We start from the raw sequence: 21,792 nt of genomic DNA, 5'->3' as shown, positions 1-21,792 counted from the left end.
TTATCCAACAACACCACGGGTCAACACAATATGTAGAAGAGTGCCTATCGTCAGTGAAGGCCGCAGCTCTCGCTTGACGTACGCCCGTCACAGAAACCTATATAAATCCTTACAAAACCCCTGCATTATCCAAACGCACTCGGTTGACTATTACTATTCTATGTGTGTACCCTATTTTATCGGTATGTATTTGGAGCAAATCTATATAAAACCAGGTATTAGAAGTAATTCGCTTGCACGTCCAGATTGAACGTGGAGATGTTTGAAATGATACTTGGCCATTGTATGAACTGTTGTCTCATCTGCTGCTGGAGTGTTGACCAGTCGTGTTGTACTCCCGGTGATATAATGGCCGCCTTCATCCACTATATTGGTTGATGGACGACTAGTGTTTGCCGAAACACTCGCACACTGTTTGAACTTCAGTCAAATATTATGTCAGTATTTAAGAGATGGAAATATTTGTTTAAAAAAGTATGCGTATACGTGAGTGGTTTGATAACTTGACGGTTTTACTGAAGCTACATGAAATCTAGACTAATAATTTAATATAGAAGTTGGTCATATACTCTGTGCTCACGACTTTCAAATTGAGAGATGAGGATACTCGAACAGAAAGAATACGTACCTTCTGTAAGACTAACGAAGTAGAAGATGAGGAACACTTGCTGTTGAAATGCCCTCTCTGCAAAGATGAGACTGAAACTAAAATCGTCACCCGCCTCAGCTATGAACCCAATCTCACTTAAAATACTACGAAAACCACAGACGCCTCTTGCCAAAATTATCTCCTGTTATATTTATACACATGACGTGTCCAGTGTTCATTGAGGATAGTTCTATAGACAACGTGTTCAGTTTTGTTTGTCACTGAATAGTGCATTGTTCACGAAGTTGAACTATGTTAAATCAAGTTTATTATGCTTTTCACTTCCAGTACCCTCTCGTTACAGTTTTGAAGACGGGTTTTCAACAGTGCTACAACACTGAAACGAATGAGTATTATTTTATACCGCTCTTAGCAATATTGCAGCAATATTCACGGCGGGGAACAACGGAAATGTACTTCATACGATGTACCAATGTGGGCAATCGAACCCAGGTCTTCGGCGTGAAGAGCGAACCATTTAACTGCTAGGCGACTCCACCGCCCCTTTATTAAGTATACTTAGATGAAAATTATTTAATACAATGCGAGGGTCGAAAGCTGTGAATCCACTTGGGAGGCCTGTCCGACAAGCAACATCCGGGTACTGCACATAATATCTGCTAGATAGAACCCGTGAAGATCCGGGTTAGTATACGCCTTCAGCAACCCATGCTTGCCGTAAAAAGGTGACTATGCTTGTCGTAAGAGGCGACTAACGGGATGGGGTGGTCAGGCTCGCTGACTTGGTTGATGCATGTCATCGTATTCCAATTACGTAGATCGATGCTCATGATGTCAGTCACTGGATTGTCTGGGCCAAACTAGATTATTTACAGACCGCCGTCATATAGCTGGAATACTAGTATTGCTGAGTGCGGCGTTAAACAACAAACAAACAAACAATCTGCTAGATACACATCTTAAAACTTCAGTGCCTTAGCCTTCTTCTTTATGGGTATGTGAAAGGGCTTAGTGTAAAGGATGGAATGGATTTTAGATTGGAATACTGGAATGTGATTTGGAATGAGAAATAATGGAATACTCTCATCTCGCACTGAAAACAGTCCATTTTTGATACAATAACGTAAACTGAATTGACATTTGGTAAACATTCCTCCCATGACGCGGAGACTTTGTAATTCTATTTGTGATAATGAATAGACGTGGATTATATCTATCCTTTTTGATGATAACAAACGTGATGAATATAAAAATAAACCAGGATATGTATTTTGTTCTTCGCGTGGTGTTCTGTTGTGCTTTATTAGATTACCACAAGTCATTACATTACTGTGTTAAATAAACTGTTTTCTCATCTAGGTGTGTCTCCTCTCCCTCAGCACTGGTGTGGGAAATGGCTGAGGAGAGATGCTGTCAGCAGGTCCATCACCTTATCTGCCATATATCGGTGAAAGCTGTTTATAAACTGTCTTAGCTTATTATATTTTAGACTTGCTTGTAAATAGGGTATGTTATTTGTCTCATTCCATTCCAGTGTTCCAATCCAAACTCCATTCCATACTTTACATTAACCCGTGTAGACTAACATCTAGTCTCTGAAATGAACATATCGTACAGAAAAAACAGTTGTTCAGTTATCTTAATAAAAATACAATAAAAGGGAGCCCAGTGACTCTCTCCATTTTCCTGATACTGCAGTAATCTAGACTTGCCAAACATTATAGACTTGCATAGGCTGTATTTGATATATATTTGTATCAGGGTCTGTAAGACAGACTATAACCCGTGTGAAAGCCATATGCTTGTCCAGTGGGTAGAGTGAAAACGAACGCTGGTGCAAGAGAAATACCGATTTATTGAAGTTTCTGTACATATTGATGAACTACATGGATATGGATTACAAGAGGTGTCCTTTTGGTCCCGACAACCGCTGTCAATGTACATGTATCACAGGTAGAGGTGCCATTTCAGGTCAGAGCTAATCATATACAAGACTATATGTACAACTACGTCCGAAGAACGCTATAATACCTTATCAGCCCTTTGTAAGTATATTGGTCCCATTATGAGGCTACTCGTTAAAGCTAAATATACGAAGTATACTTTTCATTAAATACAATCTGGTAGCAACTATCGAAGTTTATTTTGCAAAACCTGAAATATTCATTGAATCTTGTTTCTTAGATGACGAGCTTGTTTCCTTTAAGTAGTCGCTCAAGGCTACACTGACCGGACAGGCAATGATAGACTTACATCTTGTCTCTGAAATGAACATATTTTACAGTACAATACAGTTGTTGAATTATGATTATAAACTAAATAAAAATTAGCCCAGATTTTGTTCCCAGGGTCAGAGGACACAGATAGCATCAACAGCTACTGGTCATGTGTGCCTGATTTGGAGGATACTGGAATGGGTGAGAACTGGTTGAGAGAAATAACTCCAGATATATATCTTGGCTTACTGTCTCTACGACAAATTGACATCACCTGCTGACCCGCTTGCATGGCGTAAACAACTGACGATGTCAACAATAACAGGTGCACGACACCATGGACAAATGGAGTTGTGAAAACTTCCAGACGAATACATGGAAGGGCAGCTTGACAGCTTCATTCTATGACTGATTCCAAATGTCGACGTAAGAACATACTGGCAGAAGGCTGGCGACGGGTAACGCAACTCACTATGGCAGTTCCGACAAGGCATACAGAAAGGGGATCACATAGACTAAACTAAACATTTGTAAGACGGTATTTACATAATCACAAGAACACATTCTTAAAATTGGTCATTATTTAAGACCATCGACAGATAGATTTAGCATATAGACCAAAGTACCTTGGTAATGGTAAAACAGAATGTCGTATCAAAGGTTTATAATAATCTAGAAATGTCTTACAATCTGTCTCAAGCAAAAAATCCCTGGTTCATCACTCGATGCGTGTTGTAGATTCGTAAATTAGGAAGATTGCTATGAGCACAACATGACATATTCAGCTATCAGGGCTGGGTGGGGTAATATAGTGGTTAAAGGTTCCCATCGAACGACAATTCCAAGCGCTGCTTACTCCCCAAACAAGGCCGATATGATCATCTAATTGTTTAATACCATCCTATTTTTCTACACATATGTTCTAACTGGTAACCTTAGCACTGGTGTGGTGTACAGTAAAGGAATTCCACTGTGACGTATTTAGTTCACGTGTCACTTTAGGTCGTCCAGTCTTTTGGTAACGCTCGATGGCTTCCTCGTCATGCGAAGATACGGGTTCCACTCCTGACAAGAGTACTCACTCTGGCAGTGCGACCCGTGACGCTCCGGGGTAGAATAGGTCTTCAGCAACCAATGCTTGCCGTAAAAGGCGACTAACGGGATCGGGTGGTCAGGCTCGCTGACTTGGTTGATGCATGTCATCGATCCCAATTGCGTGGATCGATGCTCATGATATTAATCACTGGATTGTATGGCCCAGACTCGATTATTTAGAGATCGCCGCCCTATAGCTGGAATTTTGCTGGATGCGGCGTTAAACAAACAAACAAACTCTGACAGTGCGGCAGGTCTTACCAATGTGCCATGTAATATAATTACACATTTATGTCAAGATGATAGTAGGTTAATGAACGAACGCAGCAAACATAAAGAAGTTTATGCTATTTTGATGATATGTGTTTCCTTTGCATCAATAAATCACCATGGCTCCTTGTATAATCTTTTCACTGGTAATAATTATCATTCCTGTATGGAAGAAGACGCATAGGTTATGATCGGCATAGACACCATGCCTACACGCATGGGACGCGAACAGAATTCCGGAAGTCACAGATAAAGATGAGTGACAGGGAAGTTTTCTCATACTGATGGGATCTACAGCTACGAATCACAAGTGTACGTTTTGGCTGATCGTGTAGGCACGGCCTACGATTGTCAGTATGATCGAGCATATCACAGAGATCACTATCACTACACACACACACACACTGCTGCCTTCTGTATATATAGTAGGTATAATTCAACAACAAAACTAATGCAGTAAATGTCACACTAGTCTGTAAACATCTGAAACATTAACAGCAATGTCACATACACATCCTCAGTTGAGACGTCTCTGTGTAACTACACAAAATATATGCAACTAAAAACGGATATAAAATATATACATTTCATCTTTGGTTCACAAGCTTGTAGACATTGTAGAGGACCTTGCAGTAATGTGTCTGACACAGGTTTCTGCCAGTGCCACTGCAACACGGCACCATTCACACAGGTACGTAACCACGGGCGAATGACACAGGCCTCCGTATTTCAGAAAACATATAAATGGATTCCTCTTTCAGGCTAAAGAGATCAACCTGTATTAGTAAAAAATGAACGTATGCACGGAAGAGTTGTGTTTCGCATCGAAGGTCCGGTTAAAGATTCTGAGGGTCCAATTAAAGGTCTAGATAGATGTTTAGTTGAATATCCATTTAGAGGTCCAATTAAAGATCTAGAGGTTCACTTAATGTCCCATCTGCGGTCAAATTGAAAGTCCAGTAAAACTTCCAGTCAGAGGTTCAGTTAAAGTCCAGCTAAAGGTCCATTTAGAGGTGCAGTTAAGGTCCCGTTAAAGGTCCATTTAGAGGTGCAGTTGAAGTCCAGTAAAAGGTCAATGAGATGTCCAGTCAGAGGTCTAGTGCGCACTCCAACTGGCCATTTTCCTGGGCCATCTCAAGCACCGCCCTCCACTGTTCATAGCGCGGGGCACACTGTAACACTGGTTGACCAAGACGAACGCGGCCTGTGAACAAGAACTGCCCCTCCCCATGTCTGATGCCGCACCTGAGTGGGGCTTGAACCACGCCCTTCAGTTCATAGGGACGGGACCATCCAGCTGTTGGCTTCTGGAAGATGGCCTCTTTCTGAGAAACGACCTTTGATGCTGTGACGCGGATGTGACTAGTGTCCTCGTCATGGGTGACGTCATCAATGGTTCCAATAGCAACTAAAAGTAAAAATAAAGATTCGATCATTATATACACCCCACAAAACATACACAAAATATATCCAAGGAGGTGTAGCAGATTATACAGACGAAGGGTTCAAACATCAATTCTGTTATAGCCTGATCATGTCTTTTTGATAAATCCAATGAAATCATTTACACCATTGAATTCTCTGTCCCTTTGGACACTAATGCGATTGACAAGATTCGGGAAAAACATATGAAATATGCGGACCTCGCTCTCCAAATGTCAGGCTAGCATCTCAAGTACCAAGTTGTCCATCTCCCCATTGTTCTGGGTGTCTTAGGTTTGGTACCTCCCAATCTGTTGACTCACATCGGGAGAGTACCCGGGTTGGCTACCAGGAATACAGCCCTTCTGACAATCCTGGTAATGCAGAAGGCTGCAGTGTTGGGTAGTCTTCACATTCTCCAACAGTTTTGGGTGGGTTCGACTAAGCAGCGCTTCCATTCGCTGTCTGGGCTGCGTGTAGATGGGGCAAGGGCCCTGAGCTGATGACAGGATCAACCCAAACCCTCATTTCTGTATTTTTTTAATTTTTAATCTGTACATCATCATCATCATCATCATCATAATAATAATAATAATAATAATGGCTTGATGTCGATACCCCGTGTGGACTCCGGGATAGAATTGGTCCCCAGTACAAATCCGTGTCGAAAGTAGCAACTGAAATGGATTAGGTGACTTCCTTGATTGCTTGCATCGTACCCAGATGTCGTGGGACGTTGCTCCTCATATCGGCCACTGGTTTGTCTCATCCAGATGCCATTATTTACAGACCGCCGTCATTAAGCTGAAATATTGCTGAGTGCGGCGTTAAACAACAACAACAACAACAACAACAACAACAACAACACTCCCTGCGCATTTGCATAGCGCCGTCACTTCATAACATATTTCCCTGAGGATTTTAATTACTCTTCGTTCGTACAAATATATCTTTTGGAAGATAAATCTTGTGCCCGCCATACTGAACAAATGAACAAACCATTGTAACACGAACAATTTATCACGTAGCGTGTAATTAAATAGAGGAAGTCTCATTACTGCGCATGGCATGACATGGGGTGTACGCACGCAACTGAAAAATATTTTGCTACAACACTCTACGATAGGCAGAAGCGACATTAAACGTTATGGACAGAACAGGGAAGATCCTGCTTATTTTGTCATAAATCACGTCTGCCGACGCGGCATAATTCGCCATGCTATTTCAACACATCACATCCGTGAAATTTGATTTTTCAAATGTTTTGACACACAGTTGGTTTTGACTCTTAAAATGAAATTTATGGGGATTTAAGGAAGTCCTGGCACCTGGATGACTTACAGGGCGTGGTTACGGCCTCTTAAAGTGTATTAGGGTCATTTACTGAACCAACGCATCTCCCCAAATATAACCTGTTAGCATTGGCCGCTTCACACGGTCTCTCAAAGCCAAGCGAGCACGCGACAGAGAGCACTGACCATGTCCGAGTCACGGCCGGGTGTGAGGACACAGCAGCCAGTAACTGTCTCATCCCCTAGGCCTGGAGCTCACCACTGCCCAACCACGTAACGACATGACTGCTCGTGACGTCTGCTTCTACCCAGTGGCGGGAAACAGCTTTATGCTCACACCCCGCACTTGCATCTTACTGCCATTTGACCTTGTCAAACATGAGGTGGACACATATAGCATCAAAGCTAACACACTGGCAAGCGGCCGGAACTTCAAACAGGACCTTTGAAAGTGTATGTTTTTGTTCGGAATTGACAATTGAATGTCACTTTCAAAGTCATGATCATTGGGCTCTGTTCCTTGGTCAAACACGCCATCGAAACTCTCATAGCATTGTCTTATCAGCATGGATTTATTTTTAGAATAATATATAATTACAATTTGCGATATCGTTTGAAACAAGAACAAAGACAAGCTGGGCTGCCACAGAAACATAAACCTGTTTGGCGTGTAATTTAATTCCACTTGAAATGCACATTTTCTGCATTTTTAAAGTTTCGAGTTCGAGACTAGAATTCTCAGACATGGTAATGTCGTCTGCTCGAATTGATATTGTTATCTGCTGGATCTGGGAGGGCAGAAATTGGAGCTTGAGTCAACACACCCTCTGATCCGATAATTAGAGCTACGGCCAGTCACCTGATGACCGCCATTACTCGGACAAGATGACAAACCGAATCAAACCTGCAATAAAGGCGAGACTTAGGCAAGGGATAATATTTCCGGGAATAGCCAAACAGGAATTAGTGAAATGATTGAATATGAAGTGCGACGGACAGACCAGATACCATAGTAAGATAACACGACGCTCAGTTCGTAAACACGCAGACGACAATGGTCCGCCATCTTGAAACATGTCAATCGGGTAAATATTTGAAATGGCCGGAGGAATTATCACCTGTTGACTGGTTTAAGATATCAAGTGGACACTCATCGGGCACCTGTTTTTGACAAGTGAAAGTCTCGTTTATCTTAGATGTAATCTGGGAGAATTAGCGTCTGTAGGAAGCTATCATGTCTGACATGTGTGTAGTATCGATACTGGCACTTCATTACAGATTCCCATCAACAAATATCCGTCTTTTGTCAGTACGGGTTGACAAATACAACCAGGAAAGGCAGATTCAGTAGGGTGTCAAAACTCTCGTTCTCGTCTACTTGCTTAAATGACAAGTAGGGGCGAGACGGCAAATTTTCGTTAAACTGACACTGATGAGATCGATTCCTGTAGATATCGCTTTGTCCGACAAGGACACTTTTGCACTTTATAGAGGAAGTTAAACTTACTGTTGCAGGAAACTGGGGTTCTTATACTACACACGGAACGCTTATCTCACGCTAGCGGGTCCCGAGAACGTCACGTATATTGCATAAATCAATAGAAGTGAGTTTCGGCCGTTTCTGTCATGCGTATCGACAAACCACATATAGTCCACAGATGAGGAACTCTTCCTGATCCCGCATCCACTGTAAGCAGACACCATGAGCAGCCTGATTGCATTGATAGAAGTGGACGACCAAGGTCGGACTGACCGTAAACCATCCTTTTCCCGGACTCAACAAATTGAATTCTCAAGTTTTGTTGCCAGAACCGTTTTTCTCATGTTCCAGCTGAGACCTTAGTAAAAGCCCAAATTGTGTACTTCTGTATCTGTTATTTATATTTATGTTATAAGTATAATCAGATACCATTTTCTTGTAAAGACCTTGATGTACATTGTAAATTTCCTTAGAATTTGTAGCCCATAAGCCAAGTTTTTCATCTTGTTTTCGCGCATTTTTGATAAGCATAACCATTTACCATGAACTATATTCTAGTTATATCACGGCGTGTTAGGAAAATGTGGGAGGAAAGCCCGAAGCGATGCCGGTCTCGGACGGTTACCTCTTCAGTGGAAACCCACGAGCATGGGTATTGTGCTGACAAATCTGGAAACATAATCGCGACGAACCGGGATTCGAACCCACGATCATAGGTTTCTGGCGTGTCCAAGAGACGCAACTCTACACAGCGAATCGCGGTGCCGGCCAAGGAGCCTTTGTATTTTAAATTTTTTTAAACAAATATGATTAAGTAGTAACTAAAATAAAGGTTGTAGTTCGTTAATTGACTACAACGTGATAGTCTCCTGGCAGGTGTGTTATGAATGTCGTTACAGAGCCGTCACTGTGTGTGACAGTATATCTGACGGAGAAAGGTTCGAGCCTTACCGAAGTGGCTGGAACAGACAGACCTCAGCAGCTCCTGCTCTGTGCACGGCCGACACACTGAAACAATTACACAATCTGTACATATATAGAGGAAACATATATAGAGGTTATAATACGAGCATGTGTGCCATACCGGTTTTACGAAACGAGTGTCAGAATTCTTGTATTTCCCGAGCGAAAGCGAAGGTAATAAATGATATCTTACTTGAGTTTTGTAAATCAGTATGGAAGACATGTGAGTATAATAATTTCTTTATTACCCATTATTCCTTAATCTTTTTAGGCGCCACTTTACTTAAAAATGCACTGATCCCCACCGCCGTCCTACAAAACGACAATTTGTCGAATGACATGAACAATCTTCAGCTATGATGTCGCTTCTAGTGACGTCATTCCGTCCTTACGTCACAATGAGATTCCTTTGACGTCAACTATGCCATCCAGATGATGGAAACAATGCACTGGTGCGCGAGAAGTGACACTTGCACTGGTGCACATATGATTTTTATGAAGGAGGTTATTACTAACCCTGCGGGTGATAAATATTGTCATGCAACGCATATATGTAGATATAAAAGTTATTATTCAGCTTATTTGCTAACGGCAGATATGAGTTTCAGCTATTATGAATGAATGTAGCTGTGTTAATAAGACATTGCAGCCTCATGAATGTAGGGTATAACATCAATACGCGCAGGTGGAGGATAACAGCAATACTAGTATGTGTAGGTAGGGTGTAACAGCAATACTAGTATGTGTAGGTAGGGTATAACAACAAAACTAGTATGTGTAGGTAGGGTATAACAGCAATATGTGTAGGTAGGGTATAACAGCAATCTGTGTAGGTAGGGTAAATAATAGCAATATGTGCAGGTAGGTCATAACAGCAATATGTGTAGGTAGGTTATAACAACAATATGTGTAGGTAGGGTATAACAGCAATACGTGTAGGTAGTGCATGACAGCAATCTGTGTAGGTAGGGTAAATAATAGCAATATGTGCAGGTAGGTCATAACAGCAATATGTGTAGGTAGGTTATAACAACAATATGTGTAGGTAGGGTATAACAGCAATACGTGTAGGTAGTGCATGACAGCAATATGTGTAGGTAGGGTATAACAGCAATATGTGTAGGTAGGTCATAACAGCAATATGTGTAGGTAGGGTATATCAGCAATATGTGTAGGTAGGTCATAACAGCAATAGGTGTAGGTAGGGTATAGCAGCAATACGTGTAGGTAGGGTATAGCAGCAAAACAATATGTGTAGGTAGGTCATAACAGCAATATGTGTAGGTAGGTCATAACAGCAATATGTGTAGGTAGGTCATAACAGCAATATGTGCAGGTAGGGTATAACAGCAATATGTGTAGGTAGGGTAAATAACAGCAATATGTGTAGGTAGGGTATATCAGCAATACGTGTATGTAGGGTATAACAGCAATATGTGTAGGTAGGGTATAACAGCAATACGTTTAGGTAGGTCATAACAACAATATGTGTAAGTAGGGTAAATAACAGCAATACGCATAGGTAGGTCATAACAACAATATGTGTAAGTAGGGTAAATAACAGCAATATGTGCAGGTAGGTCACAACAGCAATACGTTTAGGTAGGTCATAACAACAATATGTGTAAGTAGGGTAAATAACAGCAATACGCGTAGGTAGTTCATAACAACAATATGTGTAAGTAGGGTAAATAACAGCAATATGTGCAGGTAAGTCACAACCGCAATATGCGTAGGTAGGGTATAACAGCAATATGTGTAGGCAGGGTATAGCAGCAATACGTGTAGGTAGGGTATAGCAGCAATATATGTAGGTAGGGTATAACAGCAATATGCGTAGGTAGGGTATAACAGCAATATGTGTAGGTAGGGTAAATAACAGCAATATGTGCAGGTAGGTCATAACAGCAATATGCGTATGTAGGGTATAACAGCAATATGTGTGGGTAGGGTATTAACAACACCATTTGTAAGTGCGGTCTTAACAACATTACTTGTAAATGGTTATAAACAGCAATATTTGTAGGTTGGAAAAACAGCAATATTTGTAGTTTGGAAAAAACAGCAATATTTGTCGGTGGGGTATTAACACAAAACGTAGATAGGTAATTAACAACAATATTTCTTGCTAAGATGATACTTGAGGGTAACTTATCACAGCAATATCAGTATAGGGAATATGTGAAAGGCAGTCATTAAGGCATTTAAGAAAACAATCATGAACAGAATAATGACACGCAGTGTTTGCCGGAGAGTATCTTTGAATGGTTCGAGTGCACTGTACCAGTAAACCTGAGATATTGCGCAACTGCTCACTGAACCATGTTCTGTAAAATGGGGACCAGTTTCACCTCATCAAGGGATCAACCCAGTGATCGAACACCGCTTCTAAAGACTTAATAAAGTCACTATACAGTAGAAACTGAATACGCCAGAATGAAATCCCTGCCATGGCTAATGACTCGCACCACAGCCGACCTCAATACAGCCTGCGACAGACCTATTGTCTGACACATGGTCTCCTGCACGTGCAGATACTTATTAATGTACATAGAGACGTGGCAGGTATTGCCTGGCGTCTGGGTGACAGCGAGGTCTGCAGGTAGGCATATAGCGTTATTGTCTGGCCCTGTATAGACGGAGGAGTACACAATGAGAGCACTCTCATGAACTCTCGTGTGTACATCTACCTGTGTATGTATGTAGATCCGAACCTTTGTCAGTCCTGACGCGAGTCTGATGGCGCATGTTTTAATAGAAATGGCATTTTTTAAACATTGAAATGATTGTCATAAAATTAACCCTATATTCTAGAACTGCACCTGCATTCCTTTAAATCAAGGCCTCTGCACTGCCTAGTCGTTAGGGGGTGAGGTGTGGTCGGGTTTAACGTCGCGTCCAAGATTATTGCACTGTGTGTGTGCGTGCATGCGTGCGTGTGTGGCTGCTTGTACTACTCCGGACTAGTCGTTAGGAAGAATGTCAAATCTATGCTTCACTAAAGTAGTGAGTAGAGTTAAATCACCACTTTGAACAATATTTCCTCTATATATTGGCGTGTCTGCTCATAATTTCGTCAAATTTGGGATTCGAACCTACAACTATTCAGCTAGATAAACAGCTCTGCACTGAAAACTTAACACCAGAACCATTCCAAGAAGGCAGTGTACTATTAATGACGATCGCAAATTGACAAGAGATTTAGTAATTCGTCAGCTTAGAGAGGCTAGTTGTTACGTTAAGCAAATGAGCACTTTATCGTATAAATCCCACCTTCGTATGGACTTTGACTTAACCCACTGGCGATCTTCTCAACGTCATATTCAACCTTGACCTTTGCCACGGTCAAGACCTCCTCAGCACTCTCAGTCTCTACATATAATCGCTTTGGACCGGAACCCGAAATACAGTTCACCTTGCTCTGGCCACTGGTGGTTAGGAGGGGAGATAACTTGATGTCCTTTTTAGTCGTTGTTTTAAGCCTGTAGTTCTGTAGCGTTGTTGCTATGATCTCCTGAGACACGACAGTTTTAAAGGCACCACTTTCAACACGAAAGCAGATCCGGAATAGACCTGACTTCGTTGGATTCAAGGTGATCCGAAGGGAGCCGTTAGTTGTGAACCACGTGACCTTGCCCTCTTCACAGGCGGCAACAATGTTGGTAATTCCGCCATGATTGTTGTCAGGATCCCTGGCAAATAGGAAACAAATATTATATATATATATATGATTCTGTCTTCCAAACCGTCTTGTGTCATATGATAGGGCCTACGTATCAATACCAAACAGTACAAATGATTTAGTCCAATGTCTGTACAAATCGTTCGTGCGCCAGATAGAACAATCGCATAAAAACTGAGATATTGCCGATGCGATGTTCCTGTTTGATAAGGTAGAAACTACTTGGGCGTTCTTCAGGAATGAGTCAAGATAATTGGGCGAGTAGTCAAGGATGGTCTATGTGAGACCTGATGAAGCATCAGGGATGGCTTCAGCTTCCATAACGGCGTCTGCGAGAGAGTGTTGCTGCATAAACCATCCTCTGCATCAAGCTTACGGCCGTCTGTGATACCACTATAAAACAGAACGGCCCACTGGCACAATTCTCCTAAATTTGCACCCAGCGACAATAACACTGTCTGAATCCCCGTCGTTTGGCAGATCAGGTTCCCGAGACGGAGCTCGCTCTCACAACACATTGAGCTCATTGCCTTCTCGTCATACAGAAAAAAAACGATGTTTTTAGTAAGTGCAGCGTGCTGCTTGCACCGCAATCTATACTCTCCCACCAGAGTCTGCGACAGTCACGTCCGCGCTCCTCCAATGAGAAGGCCAAGTTCCAGTCAGCAGAGATTTGAGACATGGGCCTGGGAGCGTCGACGTCAACACGGGATGTTGTTGGGAGGCGAGGATTTAAAGCCACTGTTAATATCAAGTGAAAATTGGGCAAGAAGGTTAACAGGATAGGAATCGAATCTATAGTTCTCATATGAATGATTATACATGAATTCCATAATAATATAATCAATTCAATATGGCTAGAACTATATAGAAAACTTTCCGCATCAAACATTGTTTTTGACTGATATCAGAGTCAAGGTCGCGTCTCTCAGATAAACAACGGCAGAGCACGTTGCGACTGGTTATATGGTTCTAGGGAGATGAGATACGACGTCAAGATCAACATTGCACAGGTTTTTGATAACACACGCTTTGCATGTGATATTTGCATCGTAGTTTAGAAGCGTATTCATTAAACAACGCGACAACTGGTAAATACACGTGTACACGTTATATGGTCTTTGTTCTGTGTGGGTGGGGAATATCTTTATAAACATAATGCTCTACTTACTTGACCATGCAGTCACACTGTTGACAAGCCGTTCCCATGACGCCACGTACTGCCCAGACGACCACTAGGGCCAGCATGCACGTGCATGACCACTGTCCACGTGGCACGTGCAGCATCCTCCTCTGGTCAGCGAATATCGTTCCCAACATAACACAGATGACAGTCCACCATCATTCTGAGATCTGTGATTGTCATATTACAGGGTGTTGGAGCACTACGCGATCACTATGTACACGGGTGCATCTTAAACATCCCTGGATGCACTTCTCTTAACGCTGCGTCCAGAAGTCTCATGTCACGATTCAGTGTCGACTATGCTGGTGCAGGTGATCTACGACCACTGTCAGTCGGTAGTGCACAGACGTCTATAGTATCTGTACGGTATGTGTTCTGTGGTATGCGTGCTGTGTTCCGCAGACCCGACTCCCAGACGCTCCGGCAGTGTGTGTGTCCCTGCCTCTCCCTGCACCCATCGGCCACGTGTTGATGCGGCACCGTCCTCCCAGCTCCCAGCTCCCATCTGGAACAGTGCGAACACCCCCTCTGCAGCAGTGGACTCGTCCCATGCTTCCATTCCCAGACATCTGTTGGTCAGAGGTGCTTTTGTCAAACCATGATACAGACCAAACTTATCAAGAATTTCCCCGTGTATCACAGGTGTCGTTGACAGTTTATAAAGACTAGATGAAATATGGAACAGCTATGTGCTCCGTATTCAAGATGGTTTTATTGTTCGTAGATTGCGTAGTTGTATCTCGTTTCGTAGATGTGTAAACATAGATCATGCAGTCATAGAGTAATTGCAGATCATGTATTCGTAGATATGTAATCCTACATCATTTGGTGCGAGTCTACTTCCCAGCATTTGATTATATTTAAATCGGTATTTACTTTAATACTTCAATCTGCTGCATGTTTTCTATCATCAGTTGATCTTCAGCATGATCATGTAATCGTAGATATGTAACCCTGGATCATTTTGTCGTAGATAGTAGTCGTAGAATCGCAATCCTAGACCATGTAGTTGTAGAAAGTGTAAGCCAAGATCGTAGATCATGTAGTCATGTTGCAATTGAATTTGTCTCACTCATTACACAAAATGTTGAGAAGAAATCTACCTCTCCATATCAAGTTTATTATAGATACAGGTAAGGCAGTATTCACCTCCAATCGTATGCATGTTTCCCCCGTCGCCAGTTGATCTAGTCTGCACTGTGGCTGTGGAATATATTTATTTTTATGGAGAAAAAAAACACAATCTAGATATGTATAGAAAAGCAAGGCTAGCCAGCTCTAGCTAGCTCTATTCCCTATGAAATCAGCATCGGAAAAAAATATTTGTTTAATTTTAGAGTCGTAAAGGGTATTGTGTAATTTAAGACTTTATGGACTAAATGTTAGTCTACAGTCGATTTTTAGCACTAAGTTTCCAAACAGCCATATGAACCGAAGTTTTGTCTCAATCGACATGCTCGTGGCTAGGTTCTTCACCGGGTCGCGACAACCACTGCTTCCAACCATGTGTACATCTTCGGTATTTCTGCAATACCAAAAGGATAAATTGTGCATGTTGGCAATTAAATTTGATATCTTTAGTTCTCCCTCATATTTCCCATGTGCTTTACATCCAGTTCCGGTGGCCAGTGTCGGGCATCCTGCGTCCTTGCTGACCCCAGCAGCGCGTGAGCGTCAAGTGGCCCCATCCCCTCTTCTGACGGCGCGTGGCATCTACGACCGCCTTCAATCTTGAATGTCCCCAGTGTGGCACTCAGGTCGCTGAGGACTCTCTACACAAGATCAGGCCGGAACGCCGCCTCTTGGACAGCAAGAGGTGTTTTATTTGTCACTGGCTCTGTCAAGCTTGGTAGGATTTGACTGTGTATGCCAATTTATAGGTTGAAACATTTTCATCTCTGTACCCAGATGGTAACAAGATTGACACAGTGAGACTTGTACACAGTTTTCATTAATTCATTAAGGTAGACATATTTACACACACACACTACACACACACACACGCACGCACGCACACACACACTACACACACACACACACACACACACACACACACACGCACACACACACTACACGCACGCACACACACACACTACACACACACGTTATAAACAAGGTACACAAATTTACACCTGTACACGCATTTATTAACAAGAGTATATTATCATATTCACCTGTATGTAGCCATGTGCAATCTACACATTAGAGCACGGGGCCAAATGACATTTTGATTCATGACGTGACACCTGACGTGACTGTCACACGTCTCGCGGAACACCCACCAGGAGGTTTTCACCATTCAGACATCCCCAAGCTCCAGTAACCATGATGGCGTATTGATATGTGTGGAAGCTGTCAGTGAAAAGGCCCGCCCAACATCGAACTGTTGTACAGCAGTCACACAGGCCGTACATAATCAGTTAAACACCTGGCACACCTCACACCATAGCCTCTCAAATACACGTCAAGGCAACAAAAGGATATATGTTATAAACACATGAAGCATAAGGATAATTCTTCGACTTCTTTGACACACATTTTCAGTCAAAAATGCTTTTAATTTCCAAGATGAAATATGTTGTTTACACTGTGGCGTGCTGGGTGCTATGCATCATCGTCTGTCTCGCCGCATCTGTATCATTTTGTGTTGTAAAGGTATGCTTAGTCACGTTTGGTGCTGACTGTCCTGGTGGTTGGATGTCTTATGCTTTCCACAGGCCTAGCCTGTGTGGATCACGTGTGACTCCAGTGTGGGGCACCATGGGCGAGAACTTAAAGTCCCGAGTACCTCATGCTTGTCTGTCTGTGTGGATGTGGGTATGAACTGGTCCCGTGTACCCCATGCTTGTCTGTCTGTGTGGATGTGGGTATGAACTGGTCCCGTGTACCCAATGCTTGTCTGCCTGTGTGGATGTGGGTATGAACTGGTCCCGTGTACCCCATGCTTGTCTGTCTGTGTGGATGTGGGTATGAACTGGTCCCGAGTACCTCATGCTTGTCTGTCTGTGTGGATGTGGGTATGAACTGGTCCCGTGTACCTCATGCTTGTCTGCCTGTGTGGATGTGGGTATGAACTGGTCCCGTGTACCCCATGCTTGTCTGTCTGTGTGGATGTGGGTATGAACTGGTCACGTGTACCACATGCTGGTCTGTCTGTGTGGATGTGGGTATGAACTGGTCCCATGTACCACATGCTTGTCTGTCTGTGTGGATGTGGGTATGAACTGGTCCCGAGTAGTCCATGTCTGTCGTGAAAGCTGACAAACGAGGATATAGCGGTCTGACTCGGTGACTTATAGAAGACTGTCAACGTGCTTTTGTCACTGGTTTGTCTTGTAATAGCGTACCAAAATGAGAATCGGGGTTATAAAATGTGTGATCTAGCCTCGTGTGTCATCGCAACGTGTCATGGATCGTTGATCATGTTATCAACCACTAGTCTGTGTGATAAAAAAACCGGACAAGCGACAAGCCGCCGTGACAGAGCAGGAAAATTGCTAACTGCGGCATACTACAACACTCACTCACTTTAGGGACAATCTGAGCTTTGTGCTCATTGCTTATTTATTGTTAGAAAAGCGCCTGGGGTAACCAAGCGCATGTGTATTTTCTTCGTCTAATCATCACACAGATGGACGAAAGCTTGATCCCTTCTGAGAGACTATCCCCTAGGCCGTATCACCAATCTTTCATCTAATGGCGGCGATAGAGTGACATTTGTAACAGAAGCGTTTATACAGGGATTCGAACCTCCCCGCCTCACACGCCCATGGTGTAGGGTGTCGTCGTGTGTGTGGACACATGATGGAATCAGTGGCGTAACTGTTGATTGTAATCAGTGTCTGTTGCCAGACGGATCTGTCAGTGGAGAGAGGCAGGAGTGGTTGTTATGACAAAGATACTGACGGATAAAGGCGTGGTGGATGGTGCACTGTTATTGCAGGAAATGGGAGACTGTAGTGGGTCTTTTAACGGGGTAAAGGTATAGCGGTATAACGGACACATATGTTGAAATAGCTTATGATGAAATTTGATAAACATATCTAAGTACTGACTTTCGATATTCCATTATTGGGTGGAACTTTTGCTGTTTTGCATGTAGGGAAAAAGGAAGTTTCAAGAAGGAAGTACAACTGTTACCATGCAGTGGCGGAAGTGGTTCATTGCAATCTGTCGAATAGCTGAAATAATTCCTTTCTTTATTTGGAGGAAACATTACAGGAAAGGACAAAGTTATTAGCGTGTTCCAGACCGTGAAAGCAATTGGCTTTTTACCAATCAGAAATAATTCTGTTGCCAGAAAAATAATGACAGTGATAAAACCTAAAGTATTATTCATCAACTATATCCCACAAGTTGCTATATGTTTCTATGTTCCATCCAAAATATCACTTTGTTATTTTATGATAATTTTCCATATTCAATAGAAATCTCAATAGAGTCGATTGTATGATTCACAATATCATAAGCATGGGTTTATGAATCACTGTCAAACAGTGATGATACCAGCTGTTCGCGAAAAGGTCAGCCGGTTGCAGCCGTCACAAACGCATGCAAAGGCAAGTCAAGTGTACACTTGTATCTCAAGATATTAAAAAAGTTTTCTTTCCTGTCTGTTATTGTTTGATGTCAGTTACCTGTTAAACTACTCTGTGAATCAGGATACTTATTAAACTACATCCTCATCTTCTGCGTGAGATTCTGTGTCTGAGTCATGGGGGCTCTGTGGGTCAATCAATGGGGAAAACCTTGTTTATTTATATATTAGCCTGATACATTCTGTGGCTAGTTCAATACTGAGAGGAGTTTCTGGAGGGTGTGAGGTGGCATGCTAATTACTGGGTAACACTTTTACTGCTCCTGCACTTTTCTAGCATTTGGCCTCGGACTTAGTATACGTTCATCCGTGGGAGCTGGGTGTTGGGTGTTGGGTGCTGGGTGCTGGGTGCTGGTGCTGGGAGCTGGTTGTTGGGCGCTGGATGCTGGGTGCTGGGAGCTGGGTGCTGGGTGCTGGGTGCTGGGTGCTGGGTGCTTGGAGCTGGTTGTTGGGCGCTGGGTTCTGGGTGCTGGGAGCTGGGTGCTGGGAGCTGGGTGCTGGGTGCTGGGTGCTTGGAGCTGGTTGTTGGGCGCAGGGTTCTGGCTGCTGGGAGCTGGGAGCTGGGAGCTGGGTGCTGGGAGCTGGGTGCTGGGTGCTGGGTGCTGGGTGCTGGGTGCTTGGAGCTGGTTGTTGGGCGCTGGGTTCTGGGTGCTGGGAGCTGGGTGCTGGGAGCTGGGAGCTGGGTGCTGGGAGCTGAGTGCTGGGAGCTGGGTGCTGGGTGCTGGGAGCTGGGTGCTGGGAGCTGGGTGCTGGGAGCTGGGTGCTGGGTGCTGGGAGCTGGGTGCTGGGAGCTGGGAGCTGGGAGCTAGTTGTTGGGCGCTGGGTTCTGGGTGCTGGGTTCTGGGTGCTGGGAGCTGGGTGCTGGGTGCTGGGAACTGGTTGTTGGGCGCTGGGTTCTGGGTGCTGGGAGCTGGGAGCTGGGAGCTGGGTGCTGGTTGCGGGGAGCTGGGAGCTGGGTGCTGGGAGCTGGGAGCTGGGAGCTGGGTGCTGGGTGCTGGGAGCTGGGAGCTGGTTGCTGGGTGCTGCTCGGGTGTACAAGGGGATGTTTCAAAAACAAAACTGAAATGCGAAGTTGACACGGCGGACAATTTGAAGGTTATAGACCACTCGCATTTTTCGCATATAATTCACGCGCCTGTTAATTTCAAGAATTACAGTAAGCGTGAGATACCCACGATTAAATAAATATGTTCAGAAGGCATTTAGTACTTTAGACATTACTGCTGAACGACCTTAAAACAGAAGGCTTCGGACATAGTTATTCCAACAGACTAAAAACCTAGTCCCTGAATGAACATATTTTACAGAAAAAAACAGTTGTTAAAATATCTTAATAAAATATAATAAATAGGAGCCAAGAGACTTACTTGATTACTGCAGTAATCTGCACTTGACAAAATATTATGGACTTGCATGGGCTGTATTTGATATACATGTATTTGTTTCAGGGTCTGTATGACAGACTATGATTCAAATGATGATACAGTTTGAGAATCCCACTGCGGTTATCAGGCGTGTACACATGCATACAGTCGTTATACGATGAACAGTGGTCAAATTTGCCAACTTCCGAATTAACATCCTTCTCGGGTTCATTTGATAATAATGTTTAAAAATATAGTTCAAATTATTTTGAATAGATTTTTGTTTTTTTTTCTGCTGTTAAGGGATAATCTGACATCATTAGTGTATTGAAACTGGGAATATATTCTAGTAACTAGTATAGCTAGCATTTATTGAAACTATCCCGCGCATTGTTGACATCATTTCATCAGCTGATCGGTCAACCGTTATGAGCGCGGGCGTATAGTAGTACTAAAACCAGAGCCGGACACCCGTGAAGATCCTCGGTAGAATAGGTCTTCAGCAACCCATGCTTGTCGTAAGAGGCGACCAAGGGGATTGGGTGGTCAGGTTCGCTGACTTGGTTGATGCATGTCATTGTATCCCAATTGCGTGGATAGATGCTCATGATGTCAATCACTGGATTGTCTGGTCCAGACTCGATTATTTACTGACCGCCGTTATATAGCTGGAATATTGCTGAGTGCGGTGTTAAACAACAAACAAACAAACAAACGGAGCTGCCTGAAGCGAGACTTGCTTCCGATATATCACGGGGTACTGTAACTATTCGTGTCTGCAACGGTCTATAGTAACGGTACTCCCAAGACGTATAAAACGTTCTGTAATACTGCTAATTATATAAGACGTTTTATAACAGATGTAGCTTAGACATTATGTCCAAAAAATACGTATTATATGACAGTGATGAAAAAGATGTCGTATTGTTTCAATGGAACAGTGACAAAATTCACACGAATCATCAGTTTTTTGTTTTACCATTTTCAAATATATATTTGTTGCTGTAATTCTTTGTTGTATAAACTGAAATCATCGTAATTTAGTAAATAAAAAATGTACATTTAAATGGAAGCAAATGTATCTCATTCCAATCTTAGTGGTAAAATGTGTTCCTAATACGTCATCACATTTCTCTTCACATTTTGCCTTGCTATATTTATTTTCAGTGAATTCTCATAACACGTTACAGCCGTTTTCATATTCAGTCAACGAGATCAAACATTATGTTTTCAGTGGACCCGTTACCTCTCCTGGTGTTCTGTCATTACGCAGGCACATATATTGTTTACACATCTTAACATGCCATTGTATTGTACAAAGTTTAGCAGTATTCTATATTTCTCTTCCTTTTGTCAATAAATGATAAATATTTGCCTTGCTCTTTCATTAATATGTCTTATACCTTCAGAATACAAATATTTATTAAACAAAGTTTTGTGTCCAGTCTTTATTATTTAATTCTTGTACGATAAACTTTGTGTTACTATATCAAGCTGGTCATTATAACGTATACAATTACTAGATTTTGCCGATGCTAAGAGCACATCTGCCTCAAACTTATTTGTCCTATTAGTTACAAACCAGCGTATTTTCTCAGATCCATATTCCCAAATT

At 42.7% G+C, this 21,792-nt stretch overlaps 2 protein-coding genes across 2 annotated transcripts; both read right to left on the bottom strand.

Moving 5' to 3' along the window:
- Positions 1-2,447: 2,447 nt before the first annotated feature.
- On the bottom strand, positions 2,448-14,701 carry LOC124139565 (meteorin-like protein). The gene is made up of 4 exons (XM_046506743.2): positions 14,202-14,701; positions 12,622-13,040; positions 9,337-9,393; positions 2,448-5,599 (listed from the first exon to the last, which is right to left on the bottom strand). The coding sequence occupies exons 1-4, from the start codon at positions 14,348-14,350 to the stop codon at positions 5,280-5,282; spliced, it is 945 nt and encodes a 314-aa protein (XP_046362699.1). The 5' UTR covers positions 14,351-14,701; the 3' UTR covers positions 2,448-5,279.
- Positions 14,545-21,443, bottom strand: LOC125384154 (proteoglycan 4-like). Its single transcript, XM_048402636.1, has 3 exons — positions 21,424-21,443; positions 19,072-19,872; positions 14,545-14,785 (listed from the first exon to the last, which is right to left on the bottom strand). The coding sequence occupies exons 1-3, from the start codon at positions 21,441-21,443 to the stop codon at positions 14,545-14,547; spliced, it is 1,062 nt and encodes a 353-aa protein (XP_048258593.1).
- Between the last annotated feature and the right edge of the window lie 349 nt (positions 21,444-21,792).

The sequence above is a fragment of the Haliotis rufescens genome, unplaced genomic scaffold (assembly GCF_023055435.1).
Source record: "Haliotis rufescens isolate VD_foot unplaced genomic scaffold, xgHalRufe1.0.p SCAF_28, whole genome shotgun sequence".
Lineage (NCBI taxonomy): Eukaryota > Metazoa > Mollusca > Gastropoda > Lepetellida > Haliotidae > Haliotis > Haliotis rufescens.
Note: the sequence above shows the minus strand (reverse complement) of the source record. Positions and strands in the feature narration are given on the sequence as shown.